Source organism: Carettochelys insculpta, chromosome 28, assembly GCF_033958435.1.
Source record: "Carettochelys insculpta isolate YL-2023 chromosome 28, ASM3395843v1, whole genome shotgun sequence".
NCBI lineage: Eukaryota > Metazoa > Chordata > Testudines > Carettochelyidae > Carettochelys > Carettochelys insculpta.
This window is the reverse complement of record NC_134164.1, coordinates 7,267,662-7,293,344: the sequence shown is the minus strand read 5'-3', so window position 1 is coordinate 7,293,344 and position 25,683 is coordinate 7,267,662. Positions and strand designations below refer to the sequence as shown.

Sequence of the window (25,683 nt, the reverse complement as noted above, 5' to 3'; positions counted from 1 at the left end):
TAAATGCACTGAAAGGGTTTTTATGACTATAACCAAAATTTCCACTGGTCCAGATGACATTAGACAAGTTGGGGGGGGGGCAGGGATGAAGAGTGGGGCACAAACTAAAATGTTTGGTCACCCTGGCCAAAGCTTTACCACCGGGCCAAGGGACAGCTGGGGAAAGAGGCTGGAGGTCTTGTCAACCAGATGCAACTTCACTCGAGATGCTCAGGAAAGATCCAGAGTCGTTTCTTTTCTTTAACTAGGATTTGCTCTTGCGATTCTTCTTTGTTTTCCTGAAGCTCCCCTGATTTACAGCATGTCACCTCTTGGGGACAATGTGCACAAAATTCCCCAACAACCTTCTACCTTGAAACAAAGGCAGCAAGGAAAGGAGCTCTGCAGCCTGCCTCTTTCAGGTTTTTCAGTCCAAGTAGCACAGATCAGGTGTGCTGCAGGCAGGGCTGCAAGCCTCCTAATACATAGGAAACACCTACCGACCATGAATGGGAAGCAAATATATGAGAGTGAGGCCAGGTCTACACTCACAAGACCTTGAAGTCAACTGTAGATATGCAATTCCAGATACGGCTACTATGTAGGTGGAACTGACTTATCTACAATTGACTTACCTGGCTGTCCTCAAAGGGCAGTCAATGGGAGTGTGTTTTCTCAAGTTATTCCTTGCAAAACTGAGGCATGCAGGGGTTGACGGTCAACCCTGACAATTCGATTTTTGTGAATCCCCACTAGGCATGTGATACTGAACCCTGGAAGATTGACCCAGCCTGGCTCAATCTACCAGGTAGTGTAGACGTACCCTTAGACGACACTGTTCCAAACTGACCTTGTCGATTTTATTGCCAACTAACATTTTCACAACATCGCTCCGCGTCGCATACAGCTCCAGCTCCTTCAGCCAGGTTATCAGCTCGTTGAATGTCTCTTTTCTCGTGACATCATAGACTGACAACCAAAGGAAAGGACACACGTTCAGCTGCAGAGTCCTGAGCCATTTTTACTGCATTCGCATGGCATTCATTCCTTATGCATTATTCACTCAAAGTGACTTCCAAATAACTGGAGGAGTGGTGGGTGTGATCTGAAAGTATGAATGTCAGTTCTAATACTCTGACTCGGAGTAAATATAGTGGTGATAGGAAACAAATATTTTACAAATAACAAGCAGTCCTGTCTCACCTTAAAGACTAACAAATTTATTTATTAGGTAAGGAGCTTTCCTGGGTAAGATGCCCTTCCGTGGACGTGGGGAAGAAGCAAATGGGTCTTACTCATGAAAGTTCATTAATTCATAAATAAATGTGTTTAGTCTTTAAAGTGCTACAGGACTGCTTATTTGCAAAGCTACAGACCAACAGGGCTATACCTCTGAGATAAATATTCAAATTAAGGAACCCAAACTAGCAGCTGGAGTTTTATGACTGTTCCTGCCCTTGAACTCAAGGGCACATAGTGGAACTGCAGGACATTTTAAAAATAGAAAGTTACATATTTCAGGCAGCTGCAGAGCATGTTTGTGTGTGGGTTGGCCACTGAAGCCTGGAATTTTCAGTATCCTGTTTGGACGTTTAGTTATTGGTAGTTGCAGATCTATGCTTGCTTACTGCTAATCATCAGAACAGAGCTACAGCTGGTACTGTGCAGAAATGTAGCTTCTGCATAGCAGCATATCCAACTTTCCTAATCCCTCAGCAACAGAAATCAGTTTGTTTTTTAACTGATGCTCTCAAAAAATATGGGACCTCTTGTAAGATATTTGTGCTTTTCACCAGGCAGATAAGACTGTTTCTAAAGAGAGAAATAAATGTCTCAGCTGCCTAGACAACCAGAAATGGCAATACAGCTCAGCATCCACTTCCTCAGTGGTTAAACTGGCTGCAATATAGCCTTTTAATTCAAAATGTTTTAGAAACACCTCACATAGTCAAAACTCAGCCGAGTGCAGCAGGTGTACTGTTAACACCAGGTTAGTTAATCCTCTGGGGTTTGTAGTGATGACCACTGATCTCTTTTGGTGAAGAGATATTTACATCTAGTTGGTGACAATCATTTCACGGTTGCACCAATCGTATTCGTCCTACCGAAAATAACACCTTGAGCTCCTCTGTAGTAACTGGGAGTCAGTGTTCTAAAGCGCTCCTGTCCCGCTGTATCCTATGGAGGGAAAACAAGAGATTTAGTACTAAAGGGTAATTTAAAATACATGGATAGCTAATGCTGCTTTCACCAGGAATCCTGCAACGTGGGATTCAGAAAGCACAGAAGACAGAGTGGGCAGCGGGGTGAGGGAAAGACAAAATATATTAGGAAAAAGCAGTAAGTAGGACCTTGCCAAATTTACAGCCATGAAAAACACATCACAGATTTGCAAAAATAACAAGGAGTCCTGGGGCACCTTGTAGACTAACAGATTTATCGGAGCATAAGCTTTTGTGGGCAAAGACCCGCCTCATCAGACACATTAGTCCTGGGGGCTGGTGAGGGGCTACACCTGGAGCTGGGGGTACAGGTTTGCAGGATGGAGGATAAAGTTTGTGGATGGGGGGGTAGATTTGGGGCCCTGCAGGGGGTAAAGCCTGGGGAGGGCATTGGGAGCTGGGAATGGGGTTCTGCAAAATTCTTTCCCGTTTAAAAGGGTTTTGTGGCCAAATAAAATGGGTAACATTGAGCTAGAGGATCACAATCGTTTCTTCTGGCCTTAAATCCTGAGTATTTCAGAAATTGCCCTTTTATTTAAATGCACGTAAAGATTACAGTGCCTAGGCGCAGTGGGCCTCTACACCATCATGTAATTTCTCTGCCTTTTTCATAGGTTTGGCAGGATATCCACCACCAAGGGCTGTCCTGGGGAGTTCTTATTAAGCAATTTGTTACTATACCCAAAGCCTCCAGGTACACGAGGATACAACAGCTGAGCCGTCCTCTGTGCCAGCGCACGTGGCAGTAGGAAAGACCAGAAAAGAAACTGCTCCTGAATGCTATCCCCAGTTATGAAAATCCTGCAGTATGTAATGCAAGGTTAGCAAACCCTTCACAGAATCATAGAATGCTAGGACTGGAAGGGACCTTGAGAGGTCATCGAGTCCAGCCCCCTGCACTCATGGCAGGACCAAGTACTGTCTAGACCATCCCTGATAGACACTTATCTAACCTGTTCTTAAATATCTCCAGAGATGGAGATTCCACAACTTAGAAAAATTTCTCCTGGATACCAAACTGGAAAGAAGAGGAAGGATTTTTAAAGCCACTACAGCAGCAATGTTCTGAGAAACAAGCAGCTCTGCTTTACCATCTGCCGTGTTAGGGAAGATTACAACCAACCACTGAGAATTTCAGAACATTCCCTGCTGAGCCTTCCTGAAATTGTAACATACACTGAACCCAAGGCGAGTTCTCTGCTCCGTCTGCTTCTTATTCTTCAGAAGACCAGCTTCCCCACCAAGCTTTTAATATCTTATTTATTTTCCAGATAGTCATTCCAGAACAGTGGGGAAAAAATTATTTTCAACCTTATGTGATTTTCAGTTTTCACAGGGCACCACAGTACACATGTGCAGAACACAGCAAGCTGGTAAAACCCTTAAAGCTGGACTCTGCACATCTTTCTGGGTGCCGGATGCTTATATATGAATATTATTTGATATAACACAGCTTCACCATATCAGGAAGGAGTAAGTTCTCCTGATGTTGTTAACATGCTGCTGCAAAGCTGTCTTTTTTTCAGCAGCACATTTTGGACAGGTTCTACCTTTTGATGTTGATCACTGAACCCCAAGGCACACCCTTGTGACCAAGTTTTCTTGGCTTGTGACTTGTCCAGAATGCAAGAAGCATGTTTCCTCCCTGGTTTGAGCAACCATGATCATATCCCTCTGCTTTGCAACATTTACACTGACTGTCTATAAAGTGGCAGGTTGCCTATAATAGTCTTCTTGTGGCCTCCTGTGTCGCTGGAACCTGCTCTTTCTGGAAATTTAATTCCATTCTCCCTCACCTCACTTAGGCCAGGTCTACATCACAAAAGAAATTCAACTTAAGCTACTTAACTCCTTCTATGAGAATTATATAGCTGGAGTTGATGTATCTTAAGTTCAATTTCTAGTACAGCTCCACTGTGAGAGGTCAATAGGAGGCTTCCCTTACTCTCCAAAGAGTACCAGAGTCAAGGGGAACACTCTCAACATTCAATTGAGTGCATCCCTACCAGGGTTCCCCCTAATTTTTTCCAACCATGTGCAAAATAAATTTTCTTATGTGCACAGAAGCATGTGAGTATGTGCACCACCAATAAACACATGCTGCTGGCAGTGGGCGCTCTGCTAATCAGCTGGGTAGCACCTGAATCTTTCATAAGTGTCTGGCCAAGCATCCAGCTTGTAGGGAACACTGGTCTCTACTCACTCCACTAAATTGAACCCCAGAAGATCAACCTCTGGAGTTTCACTCTTCCCTTAAGAACAGATATGCCCTCTGAGGGGACAGGGGAAAAAAAAAAGCAGCGAGGCTCTGAGAGAGGAATTGGACAGAAAGCAAACAGGAGAATAACAGACATCATAGGGGAAGATAATTTTGGAGAAAAGGAGTGTTTAAAGTTTCAAGCGAAATATTTTAAATAGGTATTTATGTGGGAGTATTTTAGAACATGATCATTCTGAGCACAAAGCACCATGGACGTGGGTGTGGGAAGGAAGCTTTAGAATTATAATAATCATACTTCCTATGCAGTTGCAGTCAGGTGCCCTAATTTTCAGAGGTGAATTTGCCCACAGAAGCCAACAGTTGTGGGTGCTCCAAGTCTCTGAAAATGAATCCTGGGCCTTAAACAGGGATTACAGTGCTAAATTGTGCTTCCCTGTTAATTGAAGGACTGGGGCAGTGCAAGCCATGGAAATAAAATGGTAGAGGGTTTGTTTGCATAGAAAAGCTCAATGAGTTCAATGCAAAATAGCTAGTTGAAATAATACAGCCAAATCTAAACTGTAGGGCTACGTGTATGCCAGACAAGTCTGTCAACAGAAGTTACGGTTGGAAGAGATGTTCCAACAAAACTTCTGTCGATAGAGCGCGTCTACACGTAAAAGCGGATCGATCTTTTGATCCCCTTCGTCAACAAACAGACCCTCCAGCATGTCTACATGGCGCTTTTGTTGACAGTTTGTCAACAAAACACATTTTGTATGCAGATGTCCCACAAGTTTTATTGACAAAACTCCAGTTTTGTCTACAAAAGTCTAATGTAGATGTAGCCTAGCTGTTTGGGGCCCTTCATTCCCATCAGGTCTTGGCTGTTCAACAACCGGCTACCTGGGGAGTCACAGAACACTATAACTGGAAGGGACCTCGGGAGGTCATCAAGTCCAGTTCCCTGCTCTCTCAGCAGGAGCAAGCACCACGGACCATGCCCGATAGGTGTCTGTCTAACCTACTCCTAAATATCTCCCGTGATGGAGATTCTACAACCTTCCTAGGTAATTTATTCCAGTGTTTAACCACCCTGACAGTTAGGAAGTTCTCCCTAATGTCTAATCTAAACCTCCCTTGCTGCAGTTCAAGTCCATTGCTCCTTGTCCTATCCTCAGAGACCAAGGAGAACAATTTTTCTCCCTCCTTGCAACCCTCTTTAAGGTACTTGAAAACCGCTATCAAGTCCCCTCTAAGTCTTCTCTTCTCTAAACAAGCCCAGTTCTTTCAGTCTTCCCTCACAGCTCATGGGAATAAGGGGACTTCGAAGTAGGCGGGGCGCTTTCGAAAAGGAGCCCCGTCTGGACGCGCCGCACGGCGGCAAGGCGCGTCAATTTCGAAGCGCCACTGCCGCCCGCATGCTAATGAAGCGCTGAATATGCATTTCAGTGCTTCATTAGTAAACTTTGAAATGGCCATTTGCATGGCCATTTCGAAGTTTGGGGCACGTGTAGACACGGCCTATATGGATGAAGCTGATTGTTCCTTCTTAAGTGGAGCACTTTGCATTTGTCCTTATTAAACTTCATCCTGTTTACCTACGACCATTTCTCCAGTTTGTCAAGATCATTTTGAATTATGAGCCTATCCTTCAAAGCAGTTGCAACCCCTCCCTTCTTGGTATCATCTGCAAACTTAGTACGTGTACTTTCTATGCCAATATCTAAATCCTTGGGGCTCAGTCCAGCTTTCATGCGTGGCTGTATCTTGCCAACTCCATTAACAGATAGCAAAGAAGTCCAGGAGAACTAATGAAGCTAAAGTGAGCTTATAGCGACAATCCTATTTTTATACGGACAATCCTGGTATTTTGGGTTTTGTTTTATTTAGGTGCCATCCACCATTTGCTCTCTGTTCACCCTAAGGGAAGCCCAGCTGCCTCTGTAGTGACAGGAGAGAATGCTGGCAATTTATGCTGGGGTTGGAACAAAGGTCCGGGGGAAAGTGATGAGAAGTTATAAGCCATGCACCCTTCACAGGACCCTGCAGCAGCAGAACCAGGGCGGCACAGTATGTTCGCCCATGTCACTGGGCCAGCTTTGGAACTGGAGTGTCTTTCTCCGTCCTGGGCAGAAACTTACCCATATGGCAAGATGCACGGGATTGCCATCCACCACCATCTTCTTAACTTTAAAATCAACACCTGGGAGGCAATGGGGAGGGAAGGAAGGTCAGAATCAACCCAACCACAGAGACTGGTATGAAGTTAGCCAACACCTGCTAACCCCACGACTCGGCGGAGGCACAGAAGCCGATGCAATTCTCGGCCCGGGGTGCATAAGCAGCCTGGCAGACGAGGCAGGAGCACAGACAGGCCAGGTGTGTTGATAATAGCTGGTTGGAAAAGCCTGGCTCCTCCTCCCCTCCCGAATCTCGGCAGCCAAGGTCAGGGTCCTTCTGTGACGGCGCCGGGGGCGGGGGGCTCCCCAGAGCCAAGAGATGCCCAGGAACAGAGGCCGAGCCGGGCAAGTTGACACACTCACCAATCGTGGGGTTCAAGTACGGCTCAAACGTGTCATCGGTGAACCTCAGCAAGAGGCTGCAGGGAAAGGAAAGACGGGGTGAGCGGACCGCTCACCCCCCTCAGCCCCCCAACCCCTCCCGGAGCCTCCCCGCACCTGGACTTCCCCACCGCGCTGTCCCCAATCAGCAGCAGCTTCAGCGTGGTCATCGCCGGGCCCTGCGCGGCGGCCTCCGCACCACCAGGGAGTGTGAGAGCCGCCCGGAGCCTCAGCTCCGCCCATCCTAGAGGGAGCGGTGCCGCGATCCTCCTCCTCCTCCCCGGGCCCAGCGGTGAAAGTCCGGGAGAGAGCCACACCCACGCCCCGTCTGCCCCGCCCCGCCCGGCCGGGGAGAAAGATACACAACGTTCCATGCGGGACGCGCAGTGTTCTACCCGGAACACGCAACGTTCCAAGCGGAACACGGAACGGTCCAGCCGAAACTCGCAACGTTACACAACGTTCCCTGGGGCTGGCGCGAAATCTCCTCCTGCTGCCTCTTGCCGGGACCGCGGGGAGGGAGGGTCTCTAGGGTGAGGGGTCAGGATCGGGAGTGGGGGCGGCAGCGGGACAAGCAAAAATCCCCCCCTTGCGGGGGTGCACCTCCCAGTGACCCGCTTGTGCCCGGCTGCTGGGTGTTGCTGGCAGAACCAGCTGATCCCCGCGCCTCCTATCAGGCTCGGCCCAGCTCTCGTGGGGGGAGAGCGGCGAGGCCCTGCCTAGAGCTGCGGAGCCGGAGTGAGGGTTGCGGGGAGGGGCCCAGATCTGGCCATGTCCGACTATCGGATCTCCGTGGAGGAGCTGAACGACCTGCTGGCGAATGGGAGCGGCTGCTACAGCCTCCCCAGCGCGCACAGCAACGAGGTGGCGCCCCGCATCCACGTGGGGAACGCGTGAGTGCGGGGTCGGGGAGGGGAGGGGAGGGGAGGGGAGGGTTGTGGGGCGCTGAGGCCGAGGCGGTGATCAGCCGAGTCAGCTCTCACTGGTTTGACTTGAGAGCTGCGGCGGGTTGGGGATAGTCACGCGTGAGGGCGGCCGCGTGAGCCGAGGTCCGGGGGTGCTAGGCTGCTGGTCACCCAGATCGGCTCCTATCACGCTATCCGAATATTTGCCTGAGAATTCGGCAGCAGCTGGGCGAGACCCTAGGTGGTCCTGGGCAGTAAAGGTCTGTGAGTTGGGGAACTTCACAGCGAAGGGCCTGGTGCCAGTGCTAAGATTGATCTATGGGCAGTGGTGGGGGTTGTTTCGAGCTCTAGGGTCCTGCTGCTTCTGCTGTGAAGCCCCTAGGACTGCAGAACCTGGGGTGGGGACCTAGTGTAAGGTCTCATGGATGTAGGCCTTGTTAGGGCCTTGCTACAAGGCTGATGGCCGGGAAGAGTTAAATGCCCCTGTCCTCAGGGACTTAGCAGCTTTTTCTGCTTGTCTGCTTCCAGGAAGGCTTTCTGAATTGCAGCAAACTAGCTGCTTAATAAATGGTGTTTGCTGAAAGATTTCAGTAACCCACTCCAGTCCCGGAACTGAGGGATGGAAGAGTAAAAGCTTCCAAAGCTAATTCAAGGGAGGAGGCTAAAAATGGATCAGAAATTTTGCTTGCCAGGTTCTGATCCGAGTGTGACTGTGTCAGCACTAGAATTTCTGACTGTTGCAGCTGTCTTGGGAGTTGCAGTCTTAAGTTCCATGCAGACACCCCACAGAAGAGGGAGCAGGTGTGCAAGGAAATGTGTTATTTTCCTGATTCTAGGGGCATGGGAACAGGGTTCCCACCCTGGGCACCAGCTTCCAGGAGGTACCTTTAAAAAAAAATTCTCTCAGCTGCTTGGAGATGGGGTAAGGTGCCCAAAACATTCTCCACCCTGTCTGGCGAAGTGCCTGGGGCTGCTCCCATTCATTGCACCCAGATTGTGGGTTCTCTTGTGCTCTGCTTCTAACTTACTGAGACTCCTTGGGCAAGTCACTACATTTCTCTTTGCCTCAGTTTCCTGTCACAGCCTTTATCTTGTTTGCTTTACACATAAGATTGTGGAGGAGTGGATCATCTCTTACTAGCAAAAGATAGGCTTGTAGCTGAACTTCTCTAGTCCACGTTGAACCTCTCTAGTCCAGCACCCTTGGGATCTGACCAGCACTGAACCAGAGAACTTGCTGGACCACAGAAGGTCAATGTTAGCAGCAGTACCAATTCTCCTTCTTACTGGGCTCTTAGAAGACATTTAGAGGTAAACTACAGCTAAATAACAGCATAGAACACTGAGAACCAAGACTGGTGGTTGTCAACAAACTTTGTGGGACCATAGGGAACTTGGCTACACCCGTGTTAAGTGGACATCTGGCAAGTTAAAATCATGCTGGGCTATGGATGTTGCCAGTTAGAGAGGTTCAACCTGTACAAATAAAACTAAAGCCAGGGCCTCCACCTCTTTTCCTAAATACAATATAATCCCTGAATTGGTTCATAAGAACAGCCCCACTGGGTCAGACCAATGGTCCATCTAGGCCACTCTCCTGTCTGCTGACAGTGGCCGGTGACGTGCTCCAGAAGGATGGTCAAAACAGGGCAATTTCAACTGCCCCATCTGCTGGTGTCCTGTCTTAGCTTTTATCAGTCAGAGGTTGAGGGACACCCAGACCATAGGTTGTGTCCCTGCCCATCTGGCTTAATAACCACTCGTAGACCTGTGTCCTCCATGAATTTAAATTTTTTTAACCTAATTACACTTTTGGCCTTTACTCCAGCCCTTGGTAGTTTGTTCCGTGGGTAGTCTCTGCGCCATGTGAAGTATTTTTGTAAGTTTGAAACCTGCTGCCTATTAATTTCATAGGGTGTCCCCTAGTTATTTCATTTGAAGAGGCTTAATAAGCCTTTTTCTTCACACCATTCATCATTTTACAGACCATCTTAGTTGTCTGTTTTCTAAGATGACCAGTCCCAGAAAATGGAAGCTATTTTATATTATTGTCCCTTTTTTGAGATGGGAAAGTATTCAAGCTGTGAGCATGTCACAGATTTACCCTGTGACCCTGTGATGTTTGCTTTCTTATTAGCTTATCCTCTTGCCTTTCGTATTGGTTACTAACATTGTTATCTTTTTGACTTCTGCGGCACGCTGAGCAGATGTTTTCAGGGAAATAGCCACGCTGACTCCAAGATCCCTTTTCTGACATGGGTGTGTACTTGGGATTATACTTTCCAGGGTGCATTACTTTGAATTTGTCAGTATTGAGTTCTACTTTAGATAGGGTTGGTCCGGCTTTGGGCAGGGGGCTGGAATTAATGACCTCCTGAGGTCCATTCCTATGATTCACCTGCCATTTTGTTGCCCAGTTTTGTGAGATCCCTCTGTTATCTTTCACTGTCAGCTTTGCGCTGTGTACAACAGAGCAGGATAGACTAACGTCTGTCAAAGATAGATCAGCTGTCCCCAAAAGGCACTAGGCCAGGCGCAAAGAAACTTCCAGGATGGTTCAGTGGAGCCCTTGCCAGCTGCCGTGCCCTGGGTAATAGTGGAGGGTAGGATAGGATAGGATAATCTACCATTGGCACAATATAAGGTAAATGTCCCATCCCTTGGGATCTGTACATTGAGAACGAGTGGCTTTCTAAAGCATGGGTTTTAATTCAGCTCCACGTTGTTGGGCCACATGCGGGCATTGTTGGGTGAAGTTCTGGAGAAGGTCAGGCTGGTTTGGAATGGTTTCTTCTGGTTCTCAAACTAATGATGTTTTCCTGACATCTCCTCTGCCTCCAGACCTCTGCATTACTGCAGATCTCTAGACTGATATAGTGGGTGTTTGTTTGGACCGTATTTAAGCATGTGAGCTTGTCCTGGCCCAGGGCCACCAATGGGGGAGAGGAGAAAGCTGCCCCAGGGCCTATTAGTGGCTGGAGCTCCAGGACCTTTTAAATCCTTGCCAGAGCCCTTGACCCATACAGTCCAGGCAGTGCAGAAGCGATGGCAAATGGAGACTAGCCCCCCCAGCCTGTCCCTTCTACCCAAGGCCATGCCCCTTCCAGGAAGGCCCAGAGCCAGCCCCCCCACCTTTCCAAGAGGCCCAGCGTTTCTGTCCTTACTGCTGTCCTAGCCTCTTCTTGAGATCTTTCCCTCCTTTCCATGCCTTCTCCAGGCTCCTGGGCCTCTTCCACCTTGTCCCAACATTCACTCCCTTCACTGCTTCTGTAGTTCTGTCTCTCTGAACTCGCTCCTCACACTGCCTGCTGAAGCGTGAATCCCCCTCACGCATCTCCTCCCACACAGGCCATCTGGTTTAATCTCCTGCCATTGTATGGGCATAGAGCCTTCAGCAAGCCAGGCCGCAATACAAACTCTGTTGGCATATGAAAGGGATAAACCACGGCTCTACCTGGGTTCTGATGTGACATGTACTTGGTCGGCTTTGCTCAAGCACCTGGACAGAACAGTGAGTTGGTTCCTGTTAGGAGCTGGGTCTGGATGGCATATGCTTCTGATAAGTACCCCTGAAAAGCAGAGGAGCTGCATAAAAGGTGTACGAACGGTATCCCATAACAGCAACAGGGGCTCCCAGTGATGGAGCAATAGCTTGGTGTAAATCTACTTGACACCCTAGTTTCCTGTTTTGCTGCCCTTCGGAGCAGGGGTGAGCAAACTTTTTACATCGGGCTTCACTTTTAATCCCTGCAATTAGCAGAGGCCCCCCAACTTGTCTGAGACAATCCAAACAGAAAAATTTTGGTTATGTTCATATGAAAAAACAAAACCATTTGGCTCGTGTAAGAAGATAAGTCTGTGCAAGGGAAACACGTGATTAATTTGTATATAACTATGTACAGAGAGGTAGCCAAGTTAGTCTGTATCTTCAAAAACAAGTCTTGTGGCACCTTACAGACTAACAAATATTTTGGAGCATAAGCTTTCATGGGCAAAGACCCGCTTCATCAGATGCATCTGATGAAGCAGGTCTTTGCCCACAAAAGCTTATGCTCCAAAATATCTGTTAGTCTATAAGGTACCATGGGACTTCTTATTGTTGTATAGATATGAATACACAGACATAGAACTGTAACAGGTTTTAACCCTTTTAATGAGATGGATGAGCCTGTGAATCCAGCAGCTGATCATGCTGCTCCCTTATGAAATTACATGCCGCCCTCTCCAAGGGGCCAGCTTCCCTGCTATAGGGCATGTTGGAAAAAAAAATACATTGTCAATGGCCGGTGCTCCAAGATGTACATGTGGAAGAGGGTTACTATTATTACTTGGGTGGGGGAGAGCATGCGGTGGAAAAATAAAGATGTTAAAGGTGAGTAATCGGGTATCCGAGTGACCATTAAAATTTCCCTCATTTACTTGGTTAACCCCTCTACCCACCCGTCTTGTCGCTCAGCATTTAATAATAAAAATGTAAATACACAGAATGCTATTGGTTTGTGTGTTTGTATTTTCCCCTCATCTGGTCCTGTGCTGACATGGACCCTTTATCATTTAAAAAAAATACTGAAGAAATCTGTGTCTTGTACGAATCACTGTTGTGTCAAAAAACAAAACAAATACAAGCAAATCTTGCATATGTAACAGCATTGCTGCCACAGAAACTCTGTTGTGTTTCAAACTGTGTTTTGGAAACCTTGGAGCATCTCAAGCTCCTTTTCCAGAACATGTGTTCGGTAATGGGATTTTGCTAAGGAAGTCTGAGGCTACGGTTACACTAACAAGTTTTGCTGACAAAACACAGTTTTGTCGACAAAACTGGTGGAACGTCCACACACAAAATGGGTTTTGTCGACAGTTTGACGACAAAACTCAGCACTTTCGCTGGCAGCATTCTGCCTGTCAGCCATGGGGCCTAACACTGCTGTCGATAGATTCTGTCAACAAAAAAGCTGTGTGGACACTCTGGGGGGCCTTCTCTCAACCGACAGGGCACCCAGAACCATGGGCAGCCTGGTCTGCTGTGCCTCAGGCTGCCTGTTTTGTCGTGAGAGCAGCTGGGCAGTCTGGAGCGCTCTTCCAATTGACTTTGGTGTGTGGTCGCGATCTGTGGATGGAAGGTTATTGGGAAATCTCTTCTGACAGTGACTTCTGTCGACAGAGCGCTGTAGTGTAACCGTAGAGAGAGTCTGGTTCATGGTGCCCACCTGAGTGGGGGAGTTTGTTACCCTTTTGTTGTGCTAATCAGGTGATTATGTGCAGCGGCTGCCTGGGCAGAAGTGGTGGGAAGAAACTGGATCTGTGGGGAAATCCCAATAAGAACGGAGTTGGGCTATCACTGGGATACTGATCGGTCAAACGGAGAAATGATTAGTGAATTCTGTCTTGTAGCAAGGCTTGGACTATAACTCTTTATTTGTTAGACAGGCATTAGTGTCTTATTACAGTCATAACAAGAAGTCCTCTGGCACCTTAGGGACTAACAGATGTATTAGCTATTGAGCTTTGGTAGGTAAAACCCACTTCCTCTGATAAAAGTGGAGATGAAAAACAGAATCTAGAGTTTATTTTGCAAGGAGCGGGGAGAAACAAAAAGTTACCGGTCTCAAGTAGAGTCAGTTAAGGAAACAAATTAAGTAGGATGTGTCTTGTTCCTGGGAATACCAGAGGTGGGGAAATTGCCCTTGTAATGCATAAGGTCGTTAAGATCGCTAGTCAGGCTGAGATTAAAGGTGTCAACTTTGTAAATGAATTCAAATTCAGATGCCCCCCTCTGTAGTCTTGTGGTAAAATTCTCTTAAATCCATTATTGAATGACCAGGGGGTTTAAAATGTCCCCCTATAGGCTTATGTGTATGCCAATTCCTGATGTCGGATTTATGTCCATTAATGCTTTGGCGCAGAGACTGACTGGTTTGCTTGCTGTACAGTAAACTCTTTTAAATCCGGCAGCCCTGGGACTGGGAGGTTGCCAGATATTCAAATATTCTGGATAATAGAGAGGTATACCTAGCAATGCACAGCACTCGAGGAAAACAAGATTAGATACTAAGAAACAAACAAAAATGTATGCAGAGTGCTTTATTTACCAACAACAGTAGCACTGTACACTGTAAACTTATCCTGTATTTGCTGTATTTATTTGCCTTTACTTTCACTATACTGTAGTTATGGAAAAAGTAACTAAAGTTTACTTATGGTTGAAATGCTAGTTATTTGTGAGTGGCGGATGATAGAATGCTGGGTATGAAGGATGAAGAGTGACAGAGAAATAGCTGTGTTAGTCTGTATTCTATCAAAACAAAAAAGCAGTGCTAAAGTGCTACTTTTTTGTTTGGATACAAAGGAGTTTACTGCACATGGCAGAGGGGCATTGCTGGCACATGGTGGCATGTATCACATTAGTGGATGTGCAGGGTTATGAGGCCCTGATGGTGTGGCTGATGTAGTTAGACAGTGATGGTGTCGTTTAGGACTGTTCGTCATTAACGGCTGCCATATGTGCCTTTAAGACTGGCATTGCATGGAAGGCAAAAGTGATCTATGGGTGGGAGGAAGACGCATTCATAACATCCGTGCTAATGTTACGGGGGCAGTCAGAAGGGAGAGCGTTCCATATTCAGAACATATAAGATTCTATGAGCTGCTTACGGGGTCAGCAGCTGGCTCTTGCCCTTTCCCTGAGCCCATGTCCTCTGCTCTTTCACCTGCTTCTGAGGTGATAACAATGAAACTGAAATGTAGAAAGTAGGATTTTTCTGGGAATGTCTGAAAATGGGACTCGTCTGATCTCCAATAAGCAGAGGCCCAGTTTTGCTCTGTGCTTCCGCCGAGTTTTCTGTGCAAGGAATAGAGACCAGTCTCCATAGGGCGAACCTCTCTCATCTGTAACTCTCTCGTCTGGCAATGTCTGTAATGTGGCACGATTTTAGTTAACTGGACGACCACATATCATGGCTGTGGCCAACTTTCACGTGGTCCCATAAAGCTTGTTTACAGTTACTGTCCTGGCTGTCAGTGTTCTGTGCTGTTATTTAATTGTAATTTTCCCCTTAATGTCTTCTAAGAGCCCAGTAAGCAGTAACAGTGTTGGTAATGTGCTAGACAATGTTGACCTCCCGTGGTCTGGCAAATGCTCTCATCCAGCACCAGTCAGGTCCTGAGGGTGCCGGACAAGAGAGGTTCAGCCTGTACTATTATTGATGGCTTAGTCTGTGGTTCCCAGACCTCGGAGCTCCTGCTGACCTTAAGACTTATTCCATCAAACCCCCAGGACTTCCATCAATGCAGATATCAGATATGAGAAGAAAGGACAAGGCATGCGTACAGAATGAACATTTTCCCTTTTGGCCTTGTTTTTACAGCCGTTACTGTTCTGTTCCAGGTAGAATTCCCCTGGTATTGATGCTTATCCCCTAGCACAGCTGTTATCCTTCCAGACAGAAAATTGCCCATCTTTTATTTGGCTAATAGACCGAAGTCTTTAAAATCATTTGGCCCATTGGGTGCACATGGCAAACCACGTAGCAAATTTGCTCACATAAGAGGCTCTGTCTGCAGTGTGCACTCATGTTGAAAAGAGGAACAGTCACAGGGGAAAAGGAGAAGATTTATATGTTCATCAGATAACATTTTATTATGTGGTATCTGAGCTAAATTCCGGGAAACCTCAAAATCTGGAGTGTGAGGGTCCAGTTGGGATACAGGTTGCTCATTCAGATTTTATTCGGCTATTTAGATTTCTGATAAAAAAGGGGCCACCCAAAAGCTATGGGCACCTTGCCAAGCCTTAGAAGCCCAACAAAAAAAAAAATATATAGCACCTGTGGTTGCCTGAAGCTCAACCATTATTCAAACCTGTGCCAAATGGAGCTTGAGCTCCTGAGAGATTGACCCTAAGGTTTGTGCATCCAGCCACCTGGAAATATGATGAAAGCTGATTTTTCACTGTAGGTCAGCATTCTGGTTCCAGTCCTGTGTAGGACTTCGGGAAAACAGATCTACAAACATAGGGCAGCTGAACAGGGCAGTTCTGAAAAAGGTTCAGAACCCTGAAAGTTCTGTTTCCAAAAGCAGGTGAGGATTTGGGATGGAGGATGCTGGTGATTTTGGTTTCCCTTTGAACTATTTTGCCTATCGCTAAAGTGAATTCCAATCCAGAGAGGAGAACATTGTTGTGATAGCTTCATGGTTGCCTGTGTTGCTATATAGATGGGGTTTTGTCCATTTGGACCAACTGGAGGATTTTTACGCCATGCATCTTCATTACTCCATTTAATGCATCATGATAATTAACCATGGAGGGGATGAACACCTGTATCATCCTGCCCATATCTGTGCCTGACAGCCAGATGCAGACGGAAATGTTTTGGAGAGACTTTTTGGCCACTGTGGGCTTTTTGGTACCTGATAGAACTGAGGAGTGTGAAAGGACCTGGAAGCTGTGGAGCAGCTTTTACAGTCTATGAACAATGAGGCAAATACTCCCACATGTTTCCTTTTCCTAAGCTCTTGGGTTGCTTGGGTTCATCTTCAGCCAGGTGCTGATTTCAGCAGAGACCTAGAGCAGGGAGCTGGCTCAGCAAAGCTGGTACGTCAGCGTGTCTTGTCACACCAGCTCTCCGTAGCTTGAATCATGTGGCTCAGAGGATTGGCCCTTTTGTGAGTCTGTAGGTGAGGCATTTGGAAGTCGAGGAATAATTATTTAGGATGGCATCTGCAACCTTGTGGCTCTGGAGTCGCACGTGGCTCTTTAAAGATGACTTTGTGGCTCCTGATGCTATAAATGAAAGTTAAAAAAAAAACAAAAACAAAAAACCCTCTTGGTGATTTTTGATAAACAGTGAGCGTCCTGCAGTAAATATATTACAAATCATTGAGTTTGCACTGCCCTTAAAATAGAGGTTACAAAAAGTAGAGTTTGACGTTTTTTATGAAGGACCATCTCATGTTCACATGCACTGCAGCTCTTTAATTACTGAGGTTTTAATACTGAATTAAAAAAAAAAAGGCTCTTGCTATTTTAGTTGCCAACCCACTGCCCTAGGAGATCCCTCTGAGTTGGCCCTTCCTCTCAGATTGCGCATACGTCATTTCAAGGTTCCATCCTATATGTTTTTGGAGGTTGGTATCTTGCCACCAGCAGTGCCAGATGCCACCGAGAGGACAAGTACTTTCCATATATGGAATATTCTTGCCTGTGGACCATCCACTAAAGCAGCAGTGGGGAACCTTTATTCTATCACGGGCCATTGACTCAGAGAAAAAAAGCTCAATAGCCGATCACAACTAAGTAAAAAGCAACTTAGCTTTATTTTTTTAAAGATTGAAATTTAAAATGTTCAGCTCGCCCACGGGAAGGGATTGGGGGAGCGTATTGGCTCACAAGCAAAATGAATAGTAACAGTGAGGTCGCCGTGTTAGTCTGTACGCCAGCAAAACAAAGCAGCAGAAATGTAGCATTTTAAAGACTTAACAAAGCGATTTCTTCGGTGATGAGCTTTCGTGGGACAGACCCACTTCATCAGAACGAAACGAAAGTCAGCAGTGTGATACTGTTATGAAAAAAGTAGACATTTTTCTGGGGAGTATTGGCAGGAGTGTCCGAAACAAGACAAGACGTAAATTCTTCCTCTTTATGCTGTGCGGATGAGATCTCAATTGGAGTATTGTCTCCACTTGAGCACCACCACTCGGGAAAGATGTGGACAAATTGGAGAAAGTCCAGAGGAGAGCAACAAAAATGATTAAAGGCCTAGAAAACATGACTTAGGAGCAGGGCTCCTAATTTTTTTCATCCATGAGCAAAATAAATTTTGTTATGTGCACCAAGGCATATGGGAAGGTGCACCACCAATAGAAACATATGCAACTGGCTGCGGGTACTGGGGGCATGCTGCTAATCAGCTGGGCGGCACCTGAATTTCTCCAGAGTGGCCCAAGCACTCAGCTGACATGAAACACTACTTAAGGGAAGATTGGGGGAAAAAAACAACGGTTGTTTACCCTGGAGAAGAGAAAGTGGAAGGAGGACATAACAGTCCTCAGATCCACAAAAGGTTGTTATAGAGATGAGGGTGATTCTCTGTAACTACCAAGGACAGGACAAGAAGGTGATCTTAAACTGCAGCAAGGGTAATTTAAGTTAGACATTAGGGAAAACTTCCTAACTCCAAGAATAGTTGACCAATGGAACAAATTACCAAGGGATGTTGTAGAATCTCCATCAATGGAGATTTTTAAGAATAGGTGAGACAGACACCTGTTGGGGATGGTCTAGATAACACTTAGTCCTGCCTCAATGCAGGAGAACTAATGATGTATTTGGTCCTACATTTCTGTGATTCTGAGAGCAGCAGGGCGTTCTGTTACAGATAGGATCCAACCAAAGTCACAGTCCATTTTGGTAAATTTCAAGGTCCTAACATTTTTAGAATTGTAATTTTTATCATGGCAGATTCAGGTGATTAGCAGAGTGCCCACAGCTGGACGTATGTATTTCTACTAGTGTACATCTGCAAGTGCCTTGGTGCACAGGATAAAATTTATCCCATGCATTGATGGAAAAAATTCAAGGGGACGCCGATCCTGACCCAAAAAGAAATTGTGGGGATGATCTCAAGGTTATTGGAGGAGGGATACAGCACCACTACCTTTATTCCTGGTTTGTTGCTGATGTGGCACTGCGTTCAGAGCTGGGCTGCTGGAGAGTGGTGGCTGCTGTGCAGCAGCCCAGCGTTGAAGGCAGAGCTGCCACTAGCAGCAGTGCACAAGTAAGGATGGCATGGTATGATATCGCCACCCTTACTTTTGCACTGCTGCTGTTGGCGGTGCTGCTTTCAGAGCTGAGTCGTCTGGGAGCGGCAGCTGCTGGCCAACATCCACCGCTGTCTGGTTGCCCAGCTCTGGCAGCAGTGCAGAAGAAAGGGGACAATGCTGCAATCCCCTTGAAGAAACCTTGCAGCCCCTCTCCCACTCTTTTATGGGCCAGGATCCCTAGTTTGAGAAGTGCTGGCCTTGCCTAGGAAATTGGTGTTGCAGGGAACTGCACCAGATTTTGTGGTCCATGATGAATTTTTCAAGGCCATGAATTAGGTTGGACCCCAGTTATAGATTCTGAGGGTGCTTAAAAATGCTGAGAGATGCGATTTGCCGAGTCCCACTTGTCTTCTTGATACTTCTGCTTCCAGGTTCATAGCCAAGAATATCATGAGATTGCAGCGCTTGGGTATAACCCACATTCTCAACGCAGCAGAAGGAAAATCCTTCATGCACGTGAACACGAATGCAGAGTTCTACGAAGGCACAGGCATCACCTACCATGGTATTAAAGCTAACGACACCCAAGAATTTAACCTCAGTCGCTATTTCGAGGAGGCAGCTGACTTCATAGACAGTGCGCTGTCCCAGAAGGATGGTAAGGCATATACAACAAGAAGTCCTGTGGCACCTTGTCGGCTAACAGATATTTTGGGGCATAAGCTTTCATGGGCCAAGATCCACTTTGTCAGATACAGCGTAGTCTCTCTGTCCTGTTTTCTAACCAGCACGTGACTTGACTGACCATTTGTTCCATCGTTTGAACTATTCTTTTCTTCTTTTCTCAGTGGAACAGAAACCCAGGCATTCAGTTCAGGGCTACTACAGCTACGCTACCTGGGACCGGGTTGATCTTCTGGGGTTTAATTTTGTGCATCTAGTGGGGATGTGTGAAACTGAACAATCAGGGGTTGACTGTTTACCCTACGCTCCTCAGTCTCTCAAGGAATAGGGGAGGTCAGTAGGGGCGTTTCTCCTGTCGACCTTCCTCAGTGAGGATAAGTTGATCATAGATATGTCGCTTCCAGGTACCCCATTGCCATAGCTTGAATTGTGTATCTACGGCCAACTTTAAGGTGCAGTGTAGACTTGGCCTTAGATTTCTTGGTGAGGCATTTAGAGCACTTGAATATAGAATGAAGACTTTGCTCTCCGGAAACTGGGCCCCTCATTGTGTGAAACTGCCACAGGAGAGGGTGATTTGGGGAGAGTAAAACACCTGGGGCATTTTAGGAATGAAAGAGTGAAGGAAAATAGTGTTGGAAATGGTGTGCAAGGAAGAGAGGCTTTAATATGCCCTAAACATATTAGTGGATCAGAATGGGAAATCTGGGAAGTAACTCAGAGTCAGGATGGACATTCCAAAGGGAACACTCCAATCACAAACTAATATTAGAGATGCAAATCCAATGCAAATAATGCGTGTAAGAGTGGGACATTTCCTTAGGCTACGTCGACACGGCAGGGTTTCTCAGAAATAACTTATTTCCACATTCTAATGTCAAAATGAGTTATTTCTGAAAAGAGCGTTCACACCACAAGAGCATTTTGAAATGGAGCCTTCACCCTAGAAAGCCCAGTTTCGAAATAAGAGCAATGATGGTATGCCTCCCTGGAGACCAATTAAGTCGTAATTACCTCTGGTTGGAAAACATGGAGTCAGTTTTGAAATTGAAAGTGGGGGAGTCAGCGAAAGTCATTCATTTTGGCGGAGTTATTCTTTTGAGATAAATGTCCTGTTATTCCAGAATAAAAAGCTTTGCAGTGTAGATGCAAGTTTTTCTGGGAAAAAAACGAAAACAAAAAGCCTTACCCTGTGTAGACAGGCCCTAAGCATAGGATAGAGGTAGTCAGTAGCAGTGTTCCCTGTAAGCTGAGAGCTTGGGCGACTGCCCAAGAGAGATGCAGGCAATTCCCAGCTAATAAGCAGAGCACCCACAGCCACCCACAGTGGGCAGCCTGTGTTTCTACCGGTGGTGCACATCCCCTTATGCCTTGGTGCACATAATAAAATTTATTCTACCCAGGGATGGAAAAATTTCGAGGGAACACTGGTCAGTAGGCAGACCATGGGGTCCATTCTGATAAATTTCAAGGTCATAGGATTTTGTGATGGTAGCTATTGAAATCTGAAATTTCATGGTGATGTAATTGTGTGGGTCCTGACCTGTATTATTTGTAAGCTAAGCTGGGCGGCCACCCAGGAGAGATTCAGGTGTCCCTCAGCTGATTAACAGAGCACCCACTGCTGGCAGTATATGTTTCTACAGGTGCTGCACATCTGGACTACCAGATGCTTTGGAATGCACAACAAAATCTTTTTGTTGACTTACTGTTGTTGTTTTTGTACAGATGGGCTCACAGACACTGTGATTATACCTCGATCAGGAAATATGGACCTTGACAAAATAATAATTGATTACCCTGGCATAGGGTATTAGGCACTAGGCATTCTTCCAGATGAAAATGGAGAGGAAAAACAGAATCCAGGGTTTATATAGTAGCGTGGAGGGGGTGCAGAGGAAATGAAAGGAAAAAAAAGGGCTACCTGTCCCTAGCACAGGGATTCTGCAGTCTGTGAGTCTGGAGCCACATGCGGCTTTTTAAGGATTCTTTGTGGCTCCCGATTTTATAATTGCAAAGCTGAAAAGAAAAAAACCCTCCTGATTATTTTCGGTAAATGGTGAACATGCTGCAGTAAAGATGGATCGCGTTACAAGTCATTATGTGTGCGCTGTTCTTAAAATAGGGGTTACCAAAAGTATGGTTTGACTTTATTTATTAAGCACCATCTCGTATTGACATGCATTGCGGCTCTTGAATTACTGAGTTTTTTACTGAATTTAAAAATATGGGTCGTCTTGCGATTTTGGTTGCCGGCCCTGCTTAATGAAGCAAATTAAGTAGGATGTGTGTCATTCCTGCAGGTGTCAAAAATGGGGAAGTCGCCCTTGCTGTATGATTGTTCCTTTCAAACTGAGGTTTATAAACACTTTCACTATATGAGAAAGAGTACTTTGGTGTCCGTTCCTCCCCCATTCGCATATAAAGCAGCTGCTCTCCCATTCGTGGTCACACAACGTCCAGGTGGCAGCTGGAGCAGTTGCCTGCATGGAACAGTGATTTTAGGAGGGTATTCCATTTATTTTGCTGACTTCAGTGATCACAAAGTTGTTGATTTTTGAAAAAAACTAATTCTGCTGTGTCCGTTGCTTTCCATTTACTCCCTTTCCCCCTGCAGATTCTGTTCTTTTTCCCCTCTGCTGGAAATGAGGAGTCAAACCAATATATTCCCAAATGGTTTGCAAATTAATTAACACTTCTTTATACTGAACAACATTTGCTATCTGCACCCTCGTTACCAAAGCCAGGCAAGTCTTCTAGGATGTGATTCATTGTTCATCTGTTGTTTACTTGGTCATCTTTAGCTGGAACACAAGTGCTCAGAAAGTAGGATAGCAGATCAGGACTAAAAGCTCCCTCAAAGGCAGAAGGTTTTCACTGACATTTTCGGATATTTGAACAGAACTGACTCACTGCCACTTCTTTCTCCCCTCGGGTCTCCTTCATACCTCACAGAGGCAGAAACCATAGCACAGGAGTCTGAAAAGGTTACATGACAGGTCAAAATCTTGGAGAATTCAATGTCTGGGAGTCTTCTGCAGGATTCCCTCTCTTTTCTTCCATCCGTGGGTGGAATACATTTTGTTACCTGCACCAAGTGCAGATGTGTACCACCAATGCAAAACACAGGCTGCCAGCTGTGAGCGCTCGGCTAATCAGGTGGGCAGCACCAGAACCTCTCCTGGGCAACCACCCAAGCACTCAGCTTGCAGGGAACTCTGGTCTTTTGTATTCAAATCCCCAATTTAACCATAATAACAAACTGACAATGACCCAGTCAACACTTACTGACCGTGCAAGGAAGACGAGTTTGTAACTGGAGGAGGAAGAGAGAGGTTGGCCATCCTGGTTGTACCTGCCATTAGGGCCCCCTGCTCGTTACTTGACTCATTAGATGTAAAGTGAAATGCATCAACTTTCTCTTTTTTCCTAGTGGGCTAAAGTTGGAGATGCCCCGTAGGACTGGGTGTAAATTACGTGATTTAAGATTCTGTAACACACACATGAAGTGAGAAGTACAGAAGGACGACAATTGTGACAACCAATTGATTGACGTGAAGTGGGCCTGTCTATACAAGTTCCTTACCAGGAGAAGATTAGAAACTTTACCAAGGCCCCAAAGCCTGCACAGAGGCAGAGTTAGCCTCTGAATGTTACAGTCCTTAGTTTGAGTGAAACTATCAGGGCATTAAGGGTATGACTGCACAGCAAAATTATTTCAAAATAACTTAGCGAGTGTCTACACAACACCACCACTATTTTGAAATAGCAGTTGGCTTACTTCGAAATTGGTCAACCTCATTCCACGAGGAATACCAGCTATTTCCAAATAGGTGTTTCAGAACAGGGGCTGTGTAGACAGGGAGTAGGGGCTATTTGGAAGTAAGCTATTCTGGAATAGTTTATTTAAAAAAAAAGCTGCTGTGTAGACATAGTATTTTGCATTAGAGCCCCTGGAAGTAGTGTATGGCAAAACAGCACTTCCAGGGGCTCTAATCTGAAATAGGCTCTATTGTGTGTGGATGCACCATTTTGGAATAATAACAGAGAGAGAGCCGTGCTAGTCTATGTACTATCAAAACAAAAAGCAGGCAAGTAGCACTTTATAGACTAGCAAAAATAAGCTTACCTAATAAATTGTTTTGCTAGTCTTTAAAGTGCGATTAGACTGCTTTTTGTTTTGGAATAAGTTTGGCTTATTTTGGGGATTCCCTGTAGCGTAGAGATGTTATTCTGGAATTGTATCAGAGAGGCAGCCATGTTAGTCTGTATCTTTGAGAACAACAAGAAGTCCTGTGGCACCTTATAGACTAACAGCTATTTTGGAGCATAAGCTTTCGTGGGCAAAGACCCACTTTGTCAGATTCTGGAGCAGAACTGCGAGGAAAATCAATTAGCTCCAGAATCTGAAGTGGGTCTAATAAATAATATTGAATGACCAGTAATAAATAATATTGTTAGTCTTTAAGGTGCTACAGCACTGCCCGCTTTGTTTTGCAAAGATACAGACTAACGCAGCTACCCCTCCGAGACTATTCACTTCAGATGGATTATCTAGTTATGAGATGTGCCCCCTGGAATTTCTGCTGCACCAAATTATCTTAAGCGTTTTCCAGCAGAAGTCCTGGTATAATATTAGATACCTTGCTGCTCCCTGGAGTCCCAGGAACACTTGAAATAAATTTCGCCAGGCTGCAAAAGCGAGGCTTGTGACATGGGCCTCCCATATACTGAAATCTTAGAAGGTCAGAGCACAGTTAAGTCAGCTGGCGTTTCTCGTCAGTTCGTTATTTCCACCTACTTCATATTTCTTTACACACTCCCAAAGACTTTTTCAGCCCACAGCTGAACAGCTGGAGTTTTTTTGCAGCATGGGGGAGAGACCTTCTAGGAAAGGGGTCAGCAGCCTTTCGGAGACGGAATACTGAAATTTGACCTTTTGGCCTTTATGCACTGTGCGAGTGCTGGTGATACTTTTTAAAGTCACTAATTGTCCTCCTTACCACAGCTCCCTTAATAAATAAAGATGCAGAGCTTTACTGTGTAGGTGGTGGTTGGTAGCCTGAGCTGGTCTTTTGTTAATTCACAGGCTTTGAGCAAGATCCCAGCTGCATGGGAGAGCAGGGAGGGGGTTGCGCTTCCGCCTTGCGTGCCGATGAAAATCGGCTCACATGCCACACTTGGCGCCTGTGCTGGGGGTTGCTGACCCCTGTTCTACTAAGTCCAGTGAGATCCGCCTCTGACATATTTTAATTTGGCAGGACAGGATTCAGGGATTGACAATTAAGTCAATCTGATGAACTCCCAAAAGGAAGAATTTACTTCTTCCTAATCACTTCGGGTGCACCTATGCTAGGAACTAACTTCGAAGTTAGGCACTACATCAAAATAGCCAGCAGAGAGTCTACACACATTTTCCCTTGCTTCAAAGTTAACTTCGAAGTAGGGAGCCCAGCTTCAAAGTCCTTACTCCATTCCCGGGAATGGAGTAGTGCTCTGCTTTGAAGTTTAATTTCGAAGTAGGGTGTGTGTAGATGCTCAGCTTCAAAGTGGCATACTGCGAAATTGTACTTCGAAGTAAGCAACTTTGAAGATATATTTGTAGTGTACACACAGCCTTTGTGAGTCAGGAAAATGGGCCCACCCTGGGAAGGGGAGTTTAGCAGGTCTGGGTGAACTGTAGCTGAGGCACAGAAGTCCTGCTACGCTTGCTCAATTTGGAGGGCACTCACAGAAATCTGTGTTAATAGGGCCAAATTTACTCTGAATTTTCAGTGATTTGCCAGTGCCCGTGTTAACTCTGATAGGGCCCTTTAAGTCTCAGGTGCTGTTAACTCACTACCTTTCTAGTCATTATTCAAAAAGTATAGCCTTTTAGCGAGGTTAAATTTAGGTCCAGTCTGGTTATTAAAGAAATCCATTGTTAAATGATTTGTAGTCTACGACAGGGCTGGAAGTTCATTGGCTCCACTCGCCTTCCTATTACAGACAAGTCACCAGGCTCTCTGGTACTGGAATGGTGAGCAAAGCTGGGAAGGGACGTGGCACCGAGTTCAAATAATAAATATTACAGACACAAAGGATGGGGGTGAGGAGACCCGCCTTCCAATTAACACAAAGGTTGAAATGTGATGTCCCTAAAATTTCCCTCTAGGTTCTCGCTAGCCCAAGGCAAATATCCCAAGGGTCTTTCCTCTGCTGGTGGGTGACTTTCATGAGCAGAATGTGCGAGTCCTTTGTCCTCTGACTGCTGCGCCAGCTTTGTCAGGGTTAGCAACTCTGCCGTGGTTAGGGAAAGGTTCTGTCTTCAGACACATGGGCCAGTGAGGAGCCACCTGAGAGCAAATCAGCTTGGGTTCGAATGGGGAGAA

At 46.0% G+C, this 25,683-nt stretch overlaps 2 protein-coding genes across 7 annotated transcripts in view; one reads left to right on the top strand and one right to left on the bottom strand.

Moving 5' to 3' along the window:
- The window catches only part of LOC142002547 (ras-related protein Rab-18-B-like), a 32,583-nt gene extending 25,280 nt beyond the window's left edge, over positions 1 to 7,303 (bottom strand). For 2 of the 5 annotated variants that reach the window (XR_012642680.1, XR_012642681.1), the window contains exons 1-5: positions 7,083 to 7,303; positions 6,948 to 7,003; positions 6,546 to 6,607; positions 2,085 to 2,157; positions 830 to 948 (exon numbers count right to left, since the gene is read on the bottom strand). Coding sequence is in view for 1 of the 5 variants with exons in the window: in XM_074978732.1 (XP_074834833.1) it covers positions 830 to 948; positions 2,085 to 2,157; positions 6,546 to 6,607; positions 6,948 to 7,003; positions 7,083 to 7,135 (363 nt within the window). In the remaining 4 variants the exon portion in view is untranslated. The remainder of the gene's footprint in view (positions 1 to 829; positions 949 to 2,084; positions 2,158 to 6,545; positions 6,608 to 6,947; positions 7,004 to 7,082) is intronic. The other 3 variants (XR_012642682.1, XR_012642683.1, XM_074978732.1) reach the window with 2 other exon arrangements.
- A 216-nt stretch (positions 7,304 to 7,519) lies between these two features.
- The window catches only part of DUSP3 (dual specificity phosphatase 3), a 30,318-nt gene continuing 12,154 nt past the window's right edge, over positions 7,520 to 25,683 (top strand). For both annotated transcript variants that reach the window (XR_012642684.1, XM_074978733.1), the window contains exons 1-2: positions 7,520 to 7,858; positions 19,060 to 19,286. Coding sequence is in view for 1 of the 2 variants with exons in the window: in XM_074978733.1 (XP_074834834.1) it covers positions 7,737 to 7,858; positions 19,060 to 19,286 (349 nt within the window). In the remaining variant the exon portion in view is untranslated. The remainder of the gene's footprint in view (positions 7,859 to 19,059; positions 19,287 to 25,683) is intronic.